Here is a 16,998-nt window from a genome sequence, read left to right as displayed (position 1 = left end):
AGTTATGTTTCCAAAGGCAATTAGAAGGAACAGTAGTCCTGACATTATGTGCAGTCAGTTCAACCACAATGTAACAACTGCACAAGGTTTGTGTAAAGATCCATTTCTATCATTTATTTTCATCTATTCTATAATCCATTTCTAAATCTTCTACGATCAGCAAAAATAGCGTTGTAATTATCCTCTTGAATTTTGGAACGGTTAAAATATGTGATCAAGTAAAATTATCTCATTTCTGTTACAGATGTTGCATGTGAAACTTCCTTTAAAAGATGGCAAAAACACATAAATGTTTTAGGCTTAATTTTATTTATTTGATTACGGCAAAGTAAGTAAGTGTTATCTGCCTAATGAAGGGATGCCTTCGTGGAGAACTGCCCAAGGGAAAATGGCTGGCATTGACATTAACACATAAGGAAAACCATGAAAACGTCCATGGAGTCTGCCTGTTCGCCAGAACTAGACACCGGCTGGAAATACTAGTATTCAGAGATATTAGTACTGCTGTAAGGTTACAGCCGAAAACATCGCGGCAAAAACATCGTGGACAAAAACGTCGCAGAGAAAACAACACAAGGCGAAAATGCCGTGCTACAAAACATCGTAGGAGAAAACATCGTAAAGAGAAAACATCGCAGTTCTAAAACATCATGGTACAAAACACCGTCATCGAAAATAAAGCGGTTCAAAAACTTCGCAGTTTAAAAACATCGTCGTCGAAATTATCGTGGTAAAAAATAAAGTATCTACAAATCATCGCATGACGATAACATCGCAGACATGCTTTTTTCAGGCATGCTTTAATAAGTGTAAATGGATATTCCCATAATGATTTGTGAGCGCAAGATGGAAAGAAGGATAATTTTTACTTTCATATTTTTATTAATTAATAAATTTTTGCTGAGAAAATAAAAAGGAAACTTAAGCATAGAAAATTAATGCAACTTATAGCACTTAATAGAATTTTAAACTGACATAGTTAACTAACAAAGGCCATTAATAAATCATTTTTATAAAGTTTTTACTGGTAATATTTCATGAAAAGTATAATCTATAAGTTACATTTAATTTTCTATGCTTAAGTTTCCTTCTTACGTTTTCAGCAAAAATTTATTAGTTAATAAAAAATGTGAAAGTAAAATTTATCCTTCTTTACACCTTGCGCTCACAAATCATTATGGGAATATCCATTTACAATTATTAAAACCTGAAAAGCATGTCTGCGATGTTATCGTCATGCGATGATTTGTAGATACTTTATTTTTTACCACGATATTTTCGACGATGATGTTTTTAAACTGCGATGTTTTTGAACAGCTTTATTTTCGATGACGATGTTTTGTGCCATGATGTTTTAGAACTGCGATGTTTTCTCCCACGATGTTTTGTAGCACGACGTTTTCGCCTTGCGTTGTTTTCTCCACGACGTTTTTGCCGCGATGTTATCGGCGGACACCCTGCTGTAATATGTTATAAATATGTTATGTTAAATTTATATCTTCTCTTAAAGGAGCTTCTTGAGAAAATAAATGTATTTTCGAGTTACAATGCAATTTCCTTGTTATTAGCTACATAAGAGTTCAAATGCAATTATTTATATACTATGCGCATTATCGCAGATGCTAACAGAAACCAAAAAAAAAATTCTTTGTAGCAAAATTATTAATGATATTGTTTTTCCAAAACAATTACTCAGGTGTGTATTCTTTTCATGAATGGTGAAAAATAAGTTAACAGTTTTTCGAGCAGATGCTCCATATCATACAGCTTTGAACATTAAGAAATGAAAACATAAACTCTTATTTCTGATTATGTGCTGAAAAAGATATTACCCTTTTCAAAGAAAACACCTGATAGCGGAATCTCCAAGTTGACTACAACATAAATATACCTCCAAGGGGTACTGAACTAAAAGCTTCCATCTTTGTACATTTTCTACTTTATATGGAAGACAACTACCTTTCTGCAAGGACAAAAAAAAACATCTGCTATCTATAACTCTGATCTTTCACAGTTCTTTCATTTTGTTAACTATGACAAGAAATGGAGCTGCCGTAAATTCTAAATTTATTGCTTCTTCCAAAGATGCTGATTTCAAGTTCTGTATTTACCTTCTGTTAGTAATTTAAATTTGTAAGTTTTTATCAAATAACATAAAATTAGCATTTCATGAAAATCCAACATTTTTTGTTTAGTTTTAATTTAAACAACAAAGGTATTGGAATTTTTATTCTTTGAAAAAAGTACTTAGTAAAAAGATGGATTTCAAATTTGAAATGTTTTGGCTATTTGGTTATTAAATTAAATAATAGATAATGTAGTACACTACTTAGTTAACTATGTTTTTATTGGAAACCATTTAAAAATATATTATAATGGTGAAAATTACTTTTGTTCTTTTTTAAGTACCTCTATGCATTATAATATCAACCAATTGAGCAAAATTTGTGTTATACAATAAAATAAGTACTGTAACACAACAACAAAGATAAATAGCCTTCTTATGTAACAGCCCCAACTTAAAATTACTAACTAAAAACAATAAACGTGGAGACATTTCTATTATGTAGTAAAGTAAGCTTTCAAATATTTTGGAAGAACTGATCAGAAATTATGTGAAAGAAAGTGAATACAATTTTCATTTTTAAAAATTTTCATATAATGTGTCAGTTTATTTTTAAGCCATTTTAACTAGTAATAACAACTTTATATTGTTTCAATTAAAAAATAATGAATGCAATATCATCCACATTTCGAAATGGGCTTATTTAGTTATGCTGTTATAACTACAAGAAATAACTGTTGATGGAACATTTCCACAGCAACATAATTTTGATCTGCTATGCAAGTTTATTTATGTGTTTAATATTTTAACAAATATTGAATCATCGAATATAAAAAATAGCATTAATAAAATTTTTAAATGCCTATCTTTGAATTTAAGTTTCGAACACAGCATATTTAAAACACGAGACTATTACAAGACTTTGCTAGGATCCTGCTAGTGGCGCAAGCACGCTTTGTTAGAAGGAAACAACTGATTGAAAGCATGTGTTCAAATTATCACAACTGCCATTTATCTGTGGAGAAAAGGTACGACTTTTGTATACGCATGTTTCAAAACTTGTTTTTCGTTCCATAAGTACGCCAATCCCCAGGGGTGTAATTACTCTTTTATGACAAATCTGAACTGCTGCAATTCTTTCGAAATGTGAATAGAATATACTTATGATGGCATTATTGAATGATCTCAAAGCCATCTGCTATTCTGAACAATTTTGTAGTTTTTTTAGAAATACAGTAGGTTATAAGTACAGGTTTCTTTTTACACATCTACAGTTATTCTTTTCTAATTACTGTCATGTAACATAAATGCAAAATCATTTAATATTTATTGTCTTTCGCATAACATGTCAAATCAAATTTCTCTTAAGTCATCTGTTTATGGGTGAAGTTTTTTTGTGTATTTTTTTAATTTATACTATGGAAGATAAAATACAGCAATCAATGAAAAATATATAAATTCTGCACATGTGAAAATAAAATTATGGTAAAAGGATTGAAAACCATTTCCAATACAAGAGATTAAATTTAAAAAATCATGTTTGGGCTAAAATATTGTCTTGCAAAATCTTTTCCAACACACGTGACAATTTTCTGTACACAGACAAGCTTTTTTTTACTGCTTAGGTCTATAAATCTCAGATCCTTTCCCAGATTTTATTAATCAGGTCTTGCTGACCTAAGATGTAATACTTTGATAAAGAAATTTTAAAAAGGTTAGCTTTTATTATTTCAGTAATTCGGAATATTTATAAAAATTGGGACTACTACAAATTTTATTAAAAGTCTTATGATTCGAAAAAGTGCTTCAGACAGCAGAAGTTATTTAAATTAAACAGAAACTGTATTTGATATGTTGTTTGGTGTGGTAAGTTAAAATATCATTGCAACTGGTTAGACAACATTCAATCTAAGAATGCTACTATTTTAGAGGATTCTATGCATTTCAAAAAAAAAAAAGCACAGATTATTCCTGCTTATTCTATATGACTACTGCATCATTCACCAACATGCATTCAAAAAACAATAAAAATAAATAAATCCACAAAGATCTGAAAAGTTTCCGATTATAATTACATCCATACATTCTTAACATTTTGTGTGTTACCTTTATTTACTAAATATCAAGTTCTTCACACTTAGACAAAAAATTCAGTTCAACAGTAATATCGCAAAATAATTTTAAAATTGAGCATATCTTTATAATTTCCGATACGCAGTCTCATGCGCTGTAGATAAACTTTTTTTTTTCTGTACAACTTTGCCATCGCTCGCTTTGAAATCCTTGAGTTGGGTAGAGTAGACTTTAAGGTACCCCTTTTATTATGGCGAAGTTGTTGTTCGATTTATCGCCAAGTTGTTTCATTTATGGTAGCCTGAGTAGTTGAATGTTATGGAAACCCTATTGTGACATAATCGGGTGCATGATTCTGGGAAATTTTGAATCATACGATGTTTTGTAAGCGTTTTTGTGGTGTGTGTTAAAACCGTTTAGATGGATTTGAATGGGTTTGTAGGAAGAAAGGTTCAGATGGTCACTATAGGAAGCGTTTGATCAGAAAGAATACCTGGTTTGAAAAAAGTCATTTGAGATGATTGATATTTTGATTTTTATGTGGCTCTGGGTGTACGAAGAGAACTCGAAAATCATGGTAAGTGAATATTTGCTTTTGGTAGGGCTTAAACGTATAACATGTTTTTCCTTTTTTATGTTATTTTATTGTTTGATTTAAAATGTATTTTATTGAGATTATGTATTTTTTGTTTGCCTATATTGTAGACTTTAATGCTTCTTTGACTTTTTAAGTGAAAATATATCGACGTGTACATGGACAAAGTAAAGGGAGTGCGCAATGCAAGTTTGTGCAATTCTGGGATTTTTTTTTAATTGAAAATATATCGATGTGTACATGGATAAAGTTAAAAGAGTGTGCCATTTTGCCATTTTTGTGCAATTTGGGGATTTTTTTTTTTTTTTTAAGTGAAAATAGGTCGACGTATACATGGATAAAGTCAAAGGAGTGCGTAATGTCATTTGTGTGCAATTCGAGGTTTTTTTTTCAAGTGAAAATAAGTCATTGTGTACATGGATACCGAGTTTGTGCAATTGCTTGTCTTGTTATTTTGGCTTTGTGTAGCGGCGATTTTTGGCGCAAAAATTGCCTCTTTGCAAGCCAAAATAACGAGTCAAAGAATTGCGCAAAATCGGTATCCATGTACCAAAAATCGCCAAGAGGTACCCTAAACTATACTTTTACCCCTTGAGTTTGTTAATCAAAACTTCGTTAAAGTTTTACAAAATATGAAATCGATAAAAAAACAAACTCCAAATTTCAAATTTAGGCTTTCAGATGCCCATATTCGCAGTAGGATTATGTCATTCAAAATTGGATGGCTCGAGGTACCATTGTTTTATCACAATGCAGAGGAACATACACACATTTATGAAGATTCTTCCTTATTTAATTTCTTCAAATATAACACAGGGCGATAGTATTTGGTGGCAACGATTTGAAACGTGATACAGCCTTTTAAAGTATTCAACATAAAATTGCAAAACGAATACAATAGTCCTTCAGGGACAAAGCCCCTTCGGACTAATAAATAAAGATCTGAAAGGTTTCAAATTTTAAACTACATCCAATGGGATGTTTTTAACGTTTTGCATATTACCTTTATTTATTAATATCATGTTCTACGTGCCCAAACCATAATTCAGTTCAACAGCAATATCTCAAAATAATTTTAAAATGTGCGTATCTTTAGAATTTCCATTTAGCATATCTTTATAGAGTACCACGCGCTAAAAATAAAAATGGGTTTTTTCGTACAGTTTTGCCATTGCTCGCTTTGAAATCGTTTAGTTTTTTAATCAAAAATTCGTTGAAGTGTTACAAAATATGAAATAGATAATAAAAGAAATTCCAAATTTGGGCTTCCAAATGCCCATATTCAGGTGGAGACATACGTTATTCAAAATTTGATGGCTCTAGGTACTATTGTTTTATCACAACGTGAGAAACATACATACATTTAAGCAGATTCTTCATTAGTATGATATTCTAGCTCTGAAAAATTGGTCTTTTGCCGATCTGTTTAATCAGCAGCACAAATGAGTTTAATAAATGGTGATTTTTCTATTGATTACTATGTATTTGTTTTAGTTCCTAGAAATTTGAATATAAGTAACTGAGTTTATTAAACAGCGAGTTTAATAAGCAGTGGGTGCTGTATATTTATAAAGCATTTGCCAACAGAAACTGCTTCATATATAGATTATTCAAGAGAAAAATCATAAAATCACCCATGCAAAAAAACATTCCAACAGGAACTGAATGTAAATGAAACGAAACGCGATTTTAGTTTTCTCTTTAAAGTTAGCAATTAGCATCTAAATGTTGAATGGCATAGTTGGCAGTTTTAATTACTAAGAAATTTGGAACCCTTATTATTAATTTAGTAAATTAAAATTAATTTGCAGATATATAAATACATACCAATTCCCCACATGTAAAACATGGTCCAGAACCTTCCTGTGCACAAACAATGCGTCCACAATGAATGCAGTTATTTATCAGTTCATGTTTTGTGGCCTCACACAGGCAAACATGCCTACCAGGGATTAATATTTGACCCTTCATTAAATCATAATTGGTCACTGGCAGAAATTTTTGATGTTTCCCACTGCTTTTCTTCATAGTTACCTATGCAGCTACAAAATTATAAATTGTAAGTAAAATGATCATGCATTTTAAAATGATAACAGTTAAATATACTATAAAGCTTAATAAATCATTTTTGTTCTGTAAAAAAGCAAAAAATGTAAAATTTTTGCAGACAGTGATGTAAAAGATATATGCCAAATTTCATGAAGACTGGATAATATTTAGAGGTCGCACACTTTCATTAATTTTGTAAAAGTAAGCAAAAAAATATGATTTTTCAATGTTAATTACTTTTATTGGGAAAACTAGAAATCACAAACTAAAATAATATTAAAACTAGACACTATTATTAATAGGCAGTATGATAGGCAAAATGTGTTATATTAATCAATTTTTAACAATGCAATCCCTTCTTTTATTCGTTTTTCAAAAACTTTCTATCATGGACTACCCTTTAAAAGAATTTTTTGTTGTTCATCCCTGACCTATTCATTAAATGTTTTCATTAGAGCAATTCCTCTTTCTGTGGTAACACCTGACCACCTTAAAAGCGTTCACATGGCTTCTTAGAGAATCACTGCAGTATTCGGGCATATCATAAATCCCAAACAATTCAAAGAACATTTTTGTTTTATTAGTAACAAATTGGCTTAGGTATTTTCATTTAAAAACTAGATTTTTATACACTAATTGTTTCGATTCCTTTTTTGGCTAATCTTTGGAATATGGTAACAGGTAGTTTGGCGACATTTTGGTATGGCGATAAAGGTTACTAGCTAAGTCTTTAGCAGTGTACATGGATATAGTCAAGAGTGTGTGCAATGCCATTTTTGTGCAATTCTGGGATTTTTTTTAAGTGAAAATAGGTCGATGTGTACATAAATGATACCATGTATGTGCAATTCGTAAAAACGCAGCAAGCTGTGGGCGATTCTGCACTATGTCCCAATTTTGCACCTAATCTTCGTCATGATTAAGCACTTTTGTACCATAAAAGTTCTAGCATAAGCGTAATTCGGTTAGCAGATTGTTGGGAAAAAATGTTGAGTAAAAAAAAAAGAAAAAAAAAAAAAGCCTTTACTTCGTGAAAATAAAATGGCGTCCAAACAAAAACTAGCAGGTTGCTGTAGCAGGGTTGGTCACCAAATTTTCGCCAAAAAAGGCGCCAAGTTACCATAATCCAAAGATTAGCCCCTTTTTCTTTGCAAGTTTGGCTTCTAAATTTTGAGTCATATTTTCTTTATCAGTCCGAGTAATACGTTCATCCATAAAAGCTGATCCTAAGTTTGTTGCTGAACACATATGAAAGGTTTTTCTTAGCAACTGTGAACACACTTTTTTTTAACATCTGCATCTGCAGAAGCTATAGCATAACCAAATCGTTCTTTGAAGCCGATTGACTTTACTGCCTTGTGCCCAAAGCGAACTTATACGAGGCTGATAAAATGTACAACCTGTTTCATGCCTTTTAATTCTCACTGAGGAATATTACACTGCTTAGTGAGGAGGACAGTTTTAAGTCCATATATTGCCTTTGCCATCCATCATCCACTTTGCTTGATGCAGAGCCCTTGGCATAATGAAAAATGAAGTCGTTTTGAGACCAACCTCCTAGATACAGGAGTGAGAGTTGTAACAATTCTTTGTAGTCTTCTCTTAGATGACTTCCATCTTTTAGGGCATTCTGGATGTAGTTAACCATTTTCAATGGTGGCTCTTCTAGAAAGTTTTGAAAGGAACTTTCTTTATCCAGCATTGTTGTACATGACTTTTTATGAAGTGAAGCCCACAGACTTTGAAACTTCCAGAAAAATCTGGACATCAGGACCACTTGATAGTGTGTACTTGAACACTCCTTTCAATATTAGTTCATGGGTGTAATGAAGGTAAGCCAATTACAACAATGTTCACCCAAATTCCTTTTCAATACTGGTACATGCCCCTTGGATTACCGTAATTTACAGAAGAAACGCCACGGCATTTACGTGTTTAAAACTTAAATTTTCAGCGGGTGCGGCGTTTCTACAAATGCAGCATTTAGGTGCACTAAGAATAAAATATTTCCTATGGTGGTCATTGTACATAGTTTGGATGGCCTTGTCATTGTACATAGACTGGTGCTATTTCCACACAAAAGACCACTTAGTTGCTTTTTGCAAATTTTATTTTGTTTACATTCTTTCCCTTGAACAGACCTACATGCCTTATTCACCCTAAACGAAATCTAAGAACAATAACATTCTTCCCCCTTTCAATTCAGCATTCTCATCATTTTGAATAGTCTCTCTCCTCTGCCATTCGATGAATCTTCCAGGACCCCTCCTCTCTGCCCCCCCTGCCTTTTCTGAAATTTTTTTCAAAGGCGGACACGACTCCACCTGCCTCGCAATAACGAACTCTGAGGTATTTTCCCTTCAGCATGAAATGATTTTTATTGGCATTCTACCAGAAACAGATCCCATCAGTTTGGGTAAAAGTACTTGTTCGATAGTTTTTAAGTAAGAAAGGCACAGAAGCTATACTGCTGGTTTTAAGCTTAATATAATTTCATGTGCTGAACAAAATAGAGCAGTAGCTTGAGAGTTTGAAATGGACGAGAGATGTATTCGATGTTGGAGAACTGACAAAGAAGAACTTAAAAATATGCACAACAGAAACGAGCTAAAAGTGGTACTGTAAGGTGGCCAAATCTAGAGGACAACCTTGCAAACTGGATAAAGGAGCAACGAGGAAAGGGAATGGCAATTTTGACAGTAAAAATTCACTTACAAGCAAAATTTATAGCAAAACAAATTAACATAAATGATTTCAAAGGAGGGCCTTGCTGGTGTAGCAGATTTATGAAAAGAAAAAAATATTTCTGTGCGTACTAGAACAACAGTCGGGCAACAATTACCAATGGACTGGCAGGATAAAAAGGCATCTTTTCTAAAATATGTGACAGATATTATTGATAAAAAAAAAAAACTTCTTTGGTCACAAATAATAAATATGGATGAAACGTCGTCAGCTTTCGACTCTCCTGCAAACAGAACTGTTGATGAAACTGGTGCAAAAACTGTATCTGTGCTTACAACAGGGCATGAAAGAACATCATTTACATGTGTGTTAGCTTGTGCCGCAAATGGTGACAAGCTAAAATCGATGATCATTTTTAAACAAAAAACTATTCCGAAGGGAGATTTTCCTAATGATGTAATTATTTGTGCAAACGAGAACGGCTGGATGTGCAAAACAATCGTGCACGAGTGGTTACAAAAAATTTCGCAGTGTCGTATGTGATCTTTTTTCCAACCAAAGGAATTATTGATAATGGATTCCATGCATGCTCATTTACTTGAGTCAGTGAAAACCAGATGTCAAAAACTGTCTACAACTGTAGCAATAATTCCTGGTGGTTTGACAAAAATCTTACAACCATTAGTTTGCCAGGTAATAAATCCTTCACAGCTGAAGTCTGAAAGCGGTGGGAATGTTGGATGAGTGAAGGATTGCATACGTATACCAAAAGTGGTAAAATGCGTAGAGCATCTTATGAAGAAGTTGCAAAGTGGGTAGGAAGTGCTTGGAAATCAGTAAAAACATCGTCAATAATAGCAGGGTTCAAAGAAGCTGAAATTATATCCTTAGATAAAGAGACTGTAAACCAAGAGGATGAATGTGACGATCTGGAAGACTTAGATCAGGAGTTCCTAAATCTTTTTAATTCAGATAGCGAAGAATCAGATTTTGATGGCTTTATATGATGTATAGTTTGCTGTAATTCCTTTTGTAAGTAAAATTTAAAATTTCCTTTTGTCATCCAAATTTAATATTTCATTGTTGCAAAATTTTTTATAATATAGTCTGAGTATTACAAATATGGACTTCTTTAGTAGTTAAATATAAGTATATTCATGAAAGTAAATATATTTTCAACATTTCTTACCTTTAATTTATTTTTGAATTATGGTTTCATTTCATGCATTTCTCTTAACTGATATGTCATATATCAGGACATAGGTTGAGATTTTGCATCTATACGGCCCACGACGATGTCACGCGCAATTTAATCTATTGCGGCATTTCTGTGTAATTTTAATTTTTTCCCCGCCATTTTTCTCGAGTGCGGCGTTTACGCTGATGCGGCCTTTCTTCCGGAAATTACAGTAGTTCTGTATTAGATGCTATAGTATCAAAAGACACACTGATGATATTGCCATGTGGCTCATATTGGTCCAATTCCCAAAGAACTACTTAAGACATCTGCTCACCAGTGCCTTTGAGGGCAACAGGTTCGCCAAGCAAATGCTCAAAATCTTTGTCACTCACCAGAACTACAACTCTTCCAAAGTTTTTGACACTCCCAAGGGCAACTAAGGGCACCAGTTTACTAACTGAAGGCAACAGCCAGCAAATGAAAGACCATGTGAGGAGGATTTCTAAGAATGACTCTTCAATTTTCTTTGCCATTTTACTACTATGGATTGCCCTAGCTCATTGAACATCAGCTAGAGATATGGAAATATTTTAAACATCATGGCCAAGGCTCTTTGCAGTTGCTATAAATGAAGAACTTGCTTGATGAATACAGAGCTGTTTAAAATTATCTAATTATCTATTTCAGTTAATGTTGATGATTGCGTTGTTCCTTAATCTTCGAATTGGATCTGGCTTATTATTTTTTGCAGACTGTAAGAGCAATTTTATAAAAGTAAGCTTGAACTTTCAATTATGTCAAATAGAATTTCCGATGCTGGAGCTCCCAAAGGATCTACAAAACGAAAGTATGTTTCGATGTACATCAAACAAAAAGTGGAATTGCTACAAAAAAAATGGATAAAGACATATCCTTTGTTTATCTAACCGTTCCGAAATCTGTTTATCAATTTCACGCTGCTCTGCGCGGGGGGGGGGGGGGGGGGGAACGTCGCGGCGCAAGTAAACTGGAAGTTGATCTGTCAGCACTATCGTTATCTTCAGGGCAGATGTTTTTATTTTATTTGGCTTATAATTCCTTACTAAATGTAGTATTTTATCTTGATGTAGTCAGTCTTTGATATGATTTAAATCAAATTCTTCGTCATTATAAATATCACGAATACAAATCAAATAGTTTTCTGGTTGCAATTTTCTAATTTCCGCTATGCGTAATGTATGCTTTACGCATGTGCACGTTGAAAGAAATGTTTAATAAAGTATACAAATAAATATTAAGCTTCTTTTTTTGTAAATTTTGATACCCTTTAGATCATAATTGCTCATTATTTTATAAATTATGATTTCATATTTTTAATTTTATAATTTTTGCATGCCATCTTACCAGATTTAAACTTATGATCTATAATCCGGAAAAATCGACAATCCGGAATAGCTGAAGTCCCGACGAGTCCGGATTAATGACTTTTGACTGTATTAGAAATTTCACTAGTTTGAGATAAAAGTGATCAATGTGTGCAGCTTCTAAGCATTATCTAATCTTCTTGAAACTTCCCATATACAGTAAAAAGTCGTTAATTCGGACACCCATAATCCGGAATGATCTATAATCCGAACCTCAAAGCTACAAACTTTCTGCGCATGCATCGTGTTGACGCATGCGAGTAAGACCTTTACGGCTGCAAATATGCGTGTGCGCACGCGCATAATACGTTTATGCTTGCGCGTCTAATGTATAACGTACAGTATAAGCTAAGCTAAAATTAATTCAGTTAATGTTGCAGATTGCGTTGTTCCTTAATCTTCGAATTGGATCCCGCTTATTATTTTTTGCAGACTGTTAAAGCAGTTTTATAAAAGCACGCTTGAACTTTCGATTATGTCAAATAGAATTTCCGATATATATTTACTAATATGTAAAGGATCTACAAAGCAAAAGCATGTTTTGAAGTCCATTAAACAAAAAGTGGAATTGCTGCAAAAAACATGGATAAAGGCATATCTTTTGTTTCTCTAACCATCCTGAAATCTGCTTATTAATTTCACGCTGCTCTGCGGCGGGGGGAGAGAGAGGAAACGCCGCGGTACGCAATGAATTGGAAGTTAATCTGTCAGGAAGTTATCCTTCTATTCAGGGCAGATGCTTTTATTTTATTTGGCTTATAATTCCTTACTAAATGTAGTATTTCATCTTGATGTACTCCATCCTTGATATAATTTAAATCAAATTCCTCGTAGCAATTATAGGACTTGAACAGCGGAACTTTGTAACTGAAGAAGAAATTATGTCTGTTTATAGAATTAAAGAGAAAGCATTATCACATAAAACGAAGCAATTTAAACAACTTACATTGAAAGAAATGTTTAATAAACATATAAATATTAAGCTTTTTTTTTTTGTAAATTTTGATACCCTTTAGATCATAATTGTTCTTTATTTCATAAATTATGTTTTCATATTTTATTTTATAATTTCTGCATGCCATCTAACTAGATTTAAACTGATGATCTATAATCTGGAAAAATCGATAATCCGGAATCGCCGAAGTCCCGACGAGTCCGGATTAACGACTTTTGACTGTATTTATTTTACATCACTCAGACTTGGGATTCATACGAAATCACATCTTTTGAAAAATGAAACGCCCTAATATACAGAGGGTGTTTAAACATTTTGAACAAATGTGTGTCATTTAATTAATGTTTAAAATGTAAAGATTGATTTTTTTTTTTTTAATGTTTATTCTGATAGCTTTTTTAGGGGAGACTATGAGTTTCCATCCTGATTTCCATGATAGAAGAATGATTTCCATTCCTCTTCCACTCCTTTCAGAGTCTATCAGTGGTCATGGGTTTGCTCTTAGAAAAGCTCTTTTACAGGCCAAAAGCCCAATAGTACACAAGTAAAGCCTCAGAGGACTTAAGGGAAAAAAAACACACACATCCCCCCCAAAAAAATACCGAAAAAAATGTGGAAATTAGGAAAAATTTTGGCTAATCTTTGGAATATGGTAATAGGTTGTTTGACGACATTTTGGTAAGGCGATAAAGGTTACCAGCTAGGACTTTAGCAGTGTACATAGATAAAGTCAAGAGTGTGCGCAATGCCATTTTTGTTCAATTCTGGGATTTTTTTTAAGTGAAAATAGGTCGACGTGAACATGGATACTGTGTATGGGCAATTCTTAAAAACGCGGCAGGCAGTTTGCGAATCTGCACTTTCTCCCAATTTCGCACCTAATCTTCGTCATGATTAAGCACTTTTGTTCCATAAAAGTTCTAGCATAAGCGTAATTCGGCTAGCAGATTGTTGGAGAAAAAAATGTTGAGGGGGAAAAAAAAACATGCCTTTACTTTGTGAAAACAAAATGGCGTCCAAAACAAAACTAGCAGGCATGCTGTAGCAGGGTTGGTCGCCAAAAAATCGCCAAGTTAACATAATCCAAAGATTAACTAAAATATTGTAATTTATAATAAATTTGCAAAGAATTTTTAAGTCTACTTTATGTTCCTTAAAATTTCTAGAAACTTGTTAAAGCCATCAATGTTTTGCTCCTTGAAAGATATAATGAAGATGTAAAATGCACCAAATTGAACTGATGTAACTGAATCAACAAACTTAAAGCTATGATTTACTTTTAAAATTAACCCTTCGCCAATTGCGAGATTACAAAACTCTTCCTTCCCAAATATGCACAATATCTGTCAGTCTTATATTTGTAAAACAAGTCGTCTTCACTTGCACCCACTGCGGCGCATAATTGGAATGAGAGCTCACTGATGGCCATCAAACGATTAAGCAGTCATAGCTTTTCCAACTCTCTGAAATTATAATTGCATGTTTAACCTATTCCTTAATAATGCCCAATAACATGCTCTCATTCCTATCATGAAGCACCAACAAAAATGCTTTCTCAATTCCCACTCAGCCCCTCAATCAAAAATCCTATATTACATTTATGCTTGCCAAATTCATTTTTGGTTGATTTTCGGATTATGGTAACTTGGTGCCTTTTTTGGCGAAAATTTGGTGACCAACCCTGCTACAGCAACCTGCTAGTTTTTGTTTGGACGCCATTTTATTTTCACGAAGTAAAGGCTTTTTTTTTTTTTTTTTTTTTTTTACTCAACATTTTTTCCCAACAATCTGCTAACCGAATTACGCTTATACTACAACTTTCATGGAACAAAAGTGCTTAATCATGACGAAGATTAGGTGCGAAATTGGGAGAAAGTGCAGAATCGCCCACTGCTTGCCGCGTTTTTAAGAATTGCACATTCACGGTATCATCCATGTACACGTCGACTTATTTTCACTTAAAAAAAATTCCAGAATTGCACAAAAATGGCATTGTGCACACTCTTGACTTTATCGACGTACATACACTGCTAAAGTCCTAGCTAGTAACCTTTATCGCCTTACCAAAATGTCGCCAAACTACCTGTTACCATATTCCAAAGATTAGCCGAATTTTCTCCTATTTCCACTATCTTTACAATACCATCCATTTTTTCTGATAACAACTCTATACAATCTAAAATAGTATCATTAATAAATTACTTCCAGTTTGCTAATATAGTCAAAGCCAAAAACTACTCCTGAATCGAGCCAGTTTTTGTCCCCTTGACCAGTACCTATGTTAAGAACAATATCTCAACCTACTATTCGTCCACTTTAAATTCCACTCCAATACTCCCTGAAATTTCTCACTAAAAACAGATGACAAGATACAATATACAAAATTTTAATTAAAAACTATTAGCAAGCTACTAGAATGCATGTTGGAAGATTGAAGATATTATCTCCTTAGTAACACCTATTTGCTTTATTAATCGTTAGAGAAAAGAACCCCCCTTGATCACAAGCCATCAGTCAAATTCAATGTTCATTTGCTGGAGGGAAAAAATAAAAGCAGCACTAGATGCATTGTCTAAATAGGAAAGTGTTTATTATTAGGCACAAAGTGTTTGAGGAGTTCTCCCAGTAATAGGTTTTGGGATAAATTTACCAAGTAATACTGGAAACTCTCCTGATAATCATCCGTTCCAAATAAAAAGCACTGCAAACATTCAAAGGTACATCAGATTTTTTTTTTTTTTTTTTTTGATAGCTGAAGGAGATACAGCAGTGATTAACAGCAAGAAGCCACTACAAGCACTGGAAAGTGAACCACAGACATAAATCTGACAGCATAAAAAGGGGATCCATACGAGACATGTTAAACAACTTTGGGATTCATTCAAGTGGAGAAACACAAGGTTCAAGACATAATCTTCCATTTTAACTCGCTGAATTTAAGAAGATCAAACAGGCAAATGAAAAACTGCTTTTAAGAAAAATGATAAAGGCCATAACTTAATAGTATCCACCTGCTGTAAAAATGTAATTATCATCCACATATATTTTTGTTCCTTTCTTAGTGGGGTGCAAATAATCAAAAGAACCAAAATATGGCCGTAAAAAACACCATACCGATCTGAAAAGCGCCAGATATATCACCTCAAAAAAAAAATTCATCCTCAAAATTCAACGATTGAACTTTCTTCTACACCATATTTCATGAAATTTGTGTTCATTTAAGCTCTCTTTAAATTGTTTAAATTTTCGTTTGGAAGAAATTTTCTTTATGTAGAGAGCGATATGAATGAACACTGAAGTGTGGGAGGTCGAAAGAGCTTTACTTCTGTAAACTTACCTTTTTAAACAACTTATATGCTAATTCCGATTGGTAGGCAGTTAAAACAAAGGAAATAATTCTTCTGAATCTTTAATACCCTTTTTATTTGAACGAATATTGGAGAAGCATAGAAATAATATTTCTTCTTGAGTTCGTTCTTAAAGAACTTCCACTTTTTTAGCAGACGTCATACTACGCGGTTTACATGATTTTTCGTTAACTGAAATCATCCTTGAAGCCCTATAATCATAATTATTTAATTTGGTTACATAATAGCTTGAAAAGTAGCTTACGAGAAAGAAGAATTTGTGAATGCATTATGAAATATTTTGGAAAGTAACTTATTTGAGATATAGTAATTTTTTTTTAATTTAAGTTTTGAAGAGATTCACGCACAAAAAATTCAAGCCTCAAAGCTGTCTAACTGAATCTATGCTATCAAGGTAATTTTGAATCAATAGTTCTGAACTAGTGAACAGTGAATCAATAGTTCCCAAATAGTGAATAGTGAAAAAAATTCTAAGCTAAAATATATTAAAAAAAAAAAAAAAAAAAAAAAAAAAAAAAGGTTTCTTAATTTTTATAATGTCTCAGCCTTGGTTGCGCCAACTTGGCTCCTTTAAGGATATGGGCGACATTTCATTATGCCAACGGAAGTAAATATCATGTGGAGT

The 16,998-nt window shown here is 33.0% G+C and overlaps 1 protein-coding gene across 1 annotated transcript in view; it reads right to left on the bottom strand.

The window, feature by feature from the left end:
* Positions 1-16,629, bottom strand: part of LOC118185838 (activating signal cointegrator 1) — a 106,685-nt gene extending 90,056 nt beyond the window's left edge. The window contains exons 1-2 of the mRNA XM_035355757.2: positions 16,343-16,629; positions 6,561-6,775 (exon numbers count right to left, since the gene is read on the bottom strand). Of these exons, the coding sequence (XP_035211648.1) occupies positions 6,561-6,761 (201 nt within the window). The 5' untranslated portion in view covers positions 6,762-6,775; positions 16,343-16,629. The remainder of the gene's footprint in view (positions 1-6,560; positions 6,776-16,342) is intronic.
* Between the last annotated feature and the right edge of the window lie 369 nt (positions 16,630-16,998).

The sequence above is a fragment of the Stegodyphus dumicola genome, chromosome 9, assembly GCF_044657685.1.
Source record: "Stegodyphus dumicola isolate Sdum_Otavi_A_Nest chromosome 9, ASM4465768v1".
NCBI lineage: Eukaryota > Metazoa > Arthropoda > Arachnida > Araneae > Eresidae > Stegodyphus > Stegodyphus dumicola.
The sequence above is the reverse complement of the archived record's forward strand: the minus strand, read 5'-3'. Positions and strand labels throughout refer to the sequence as shown.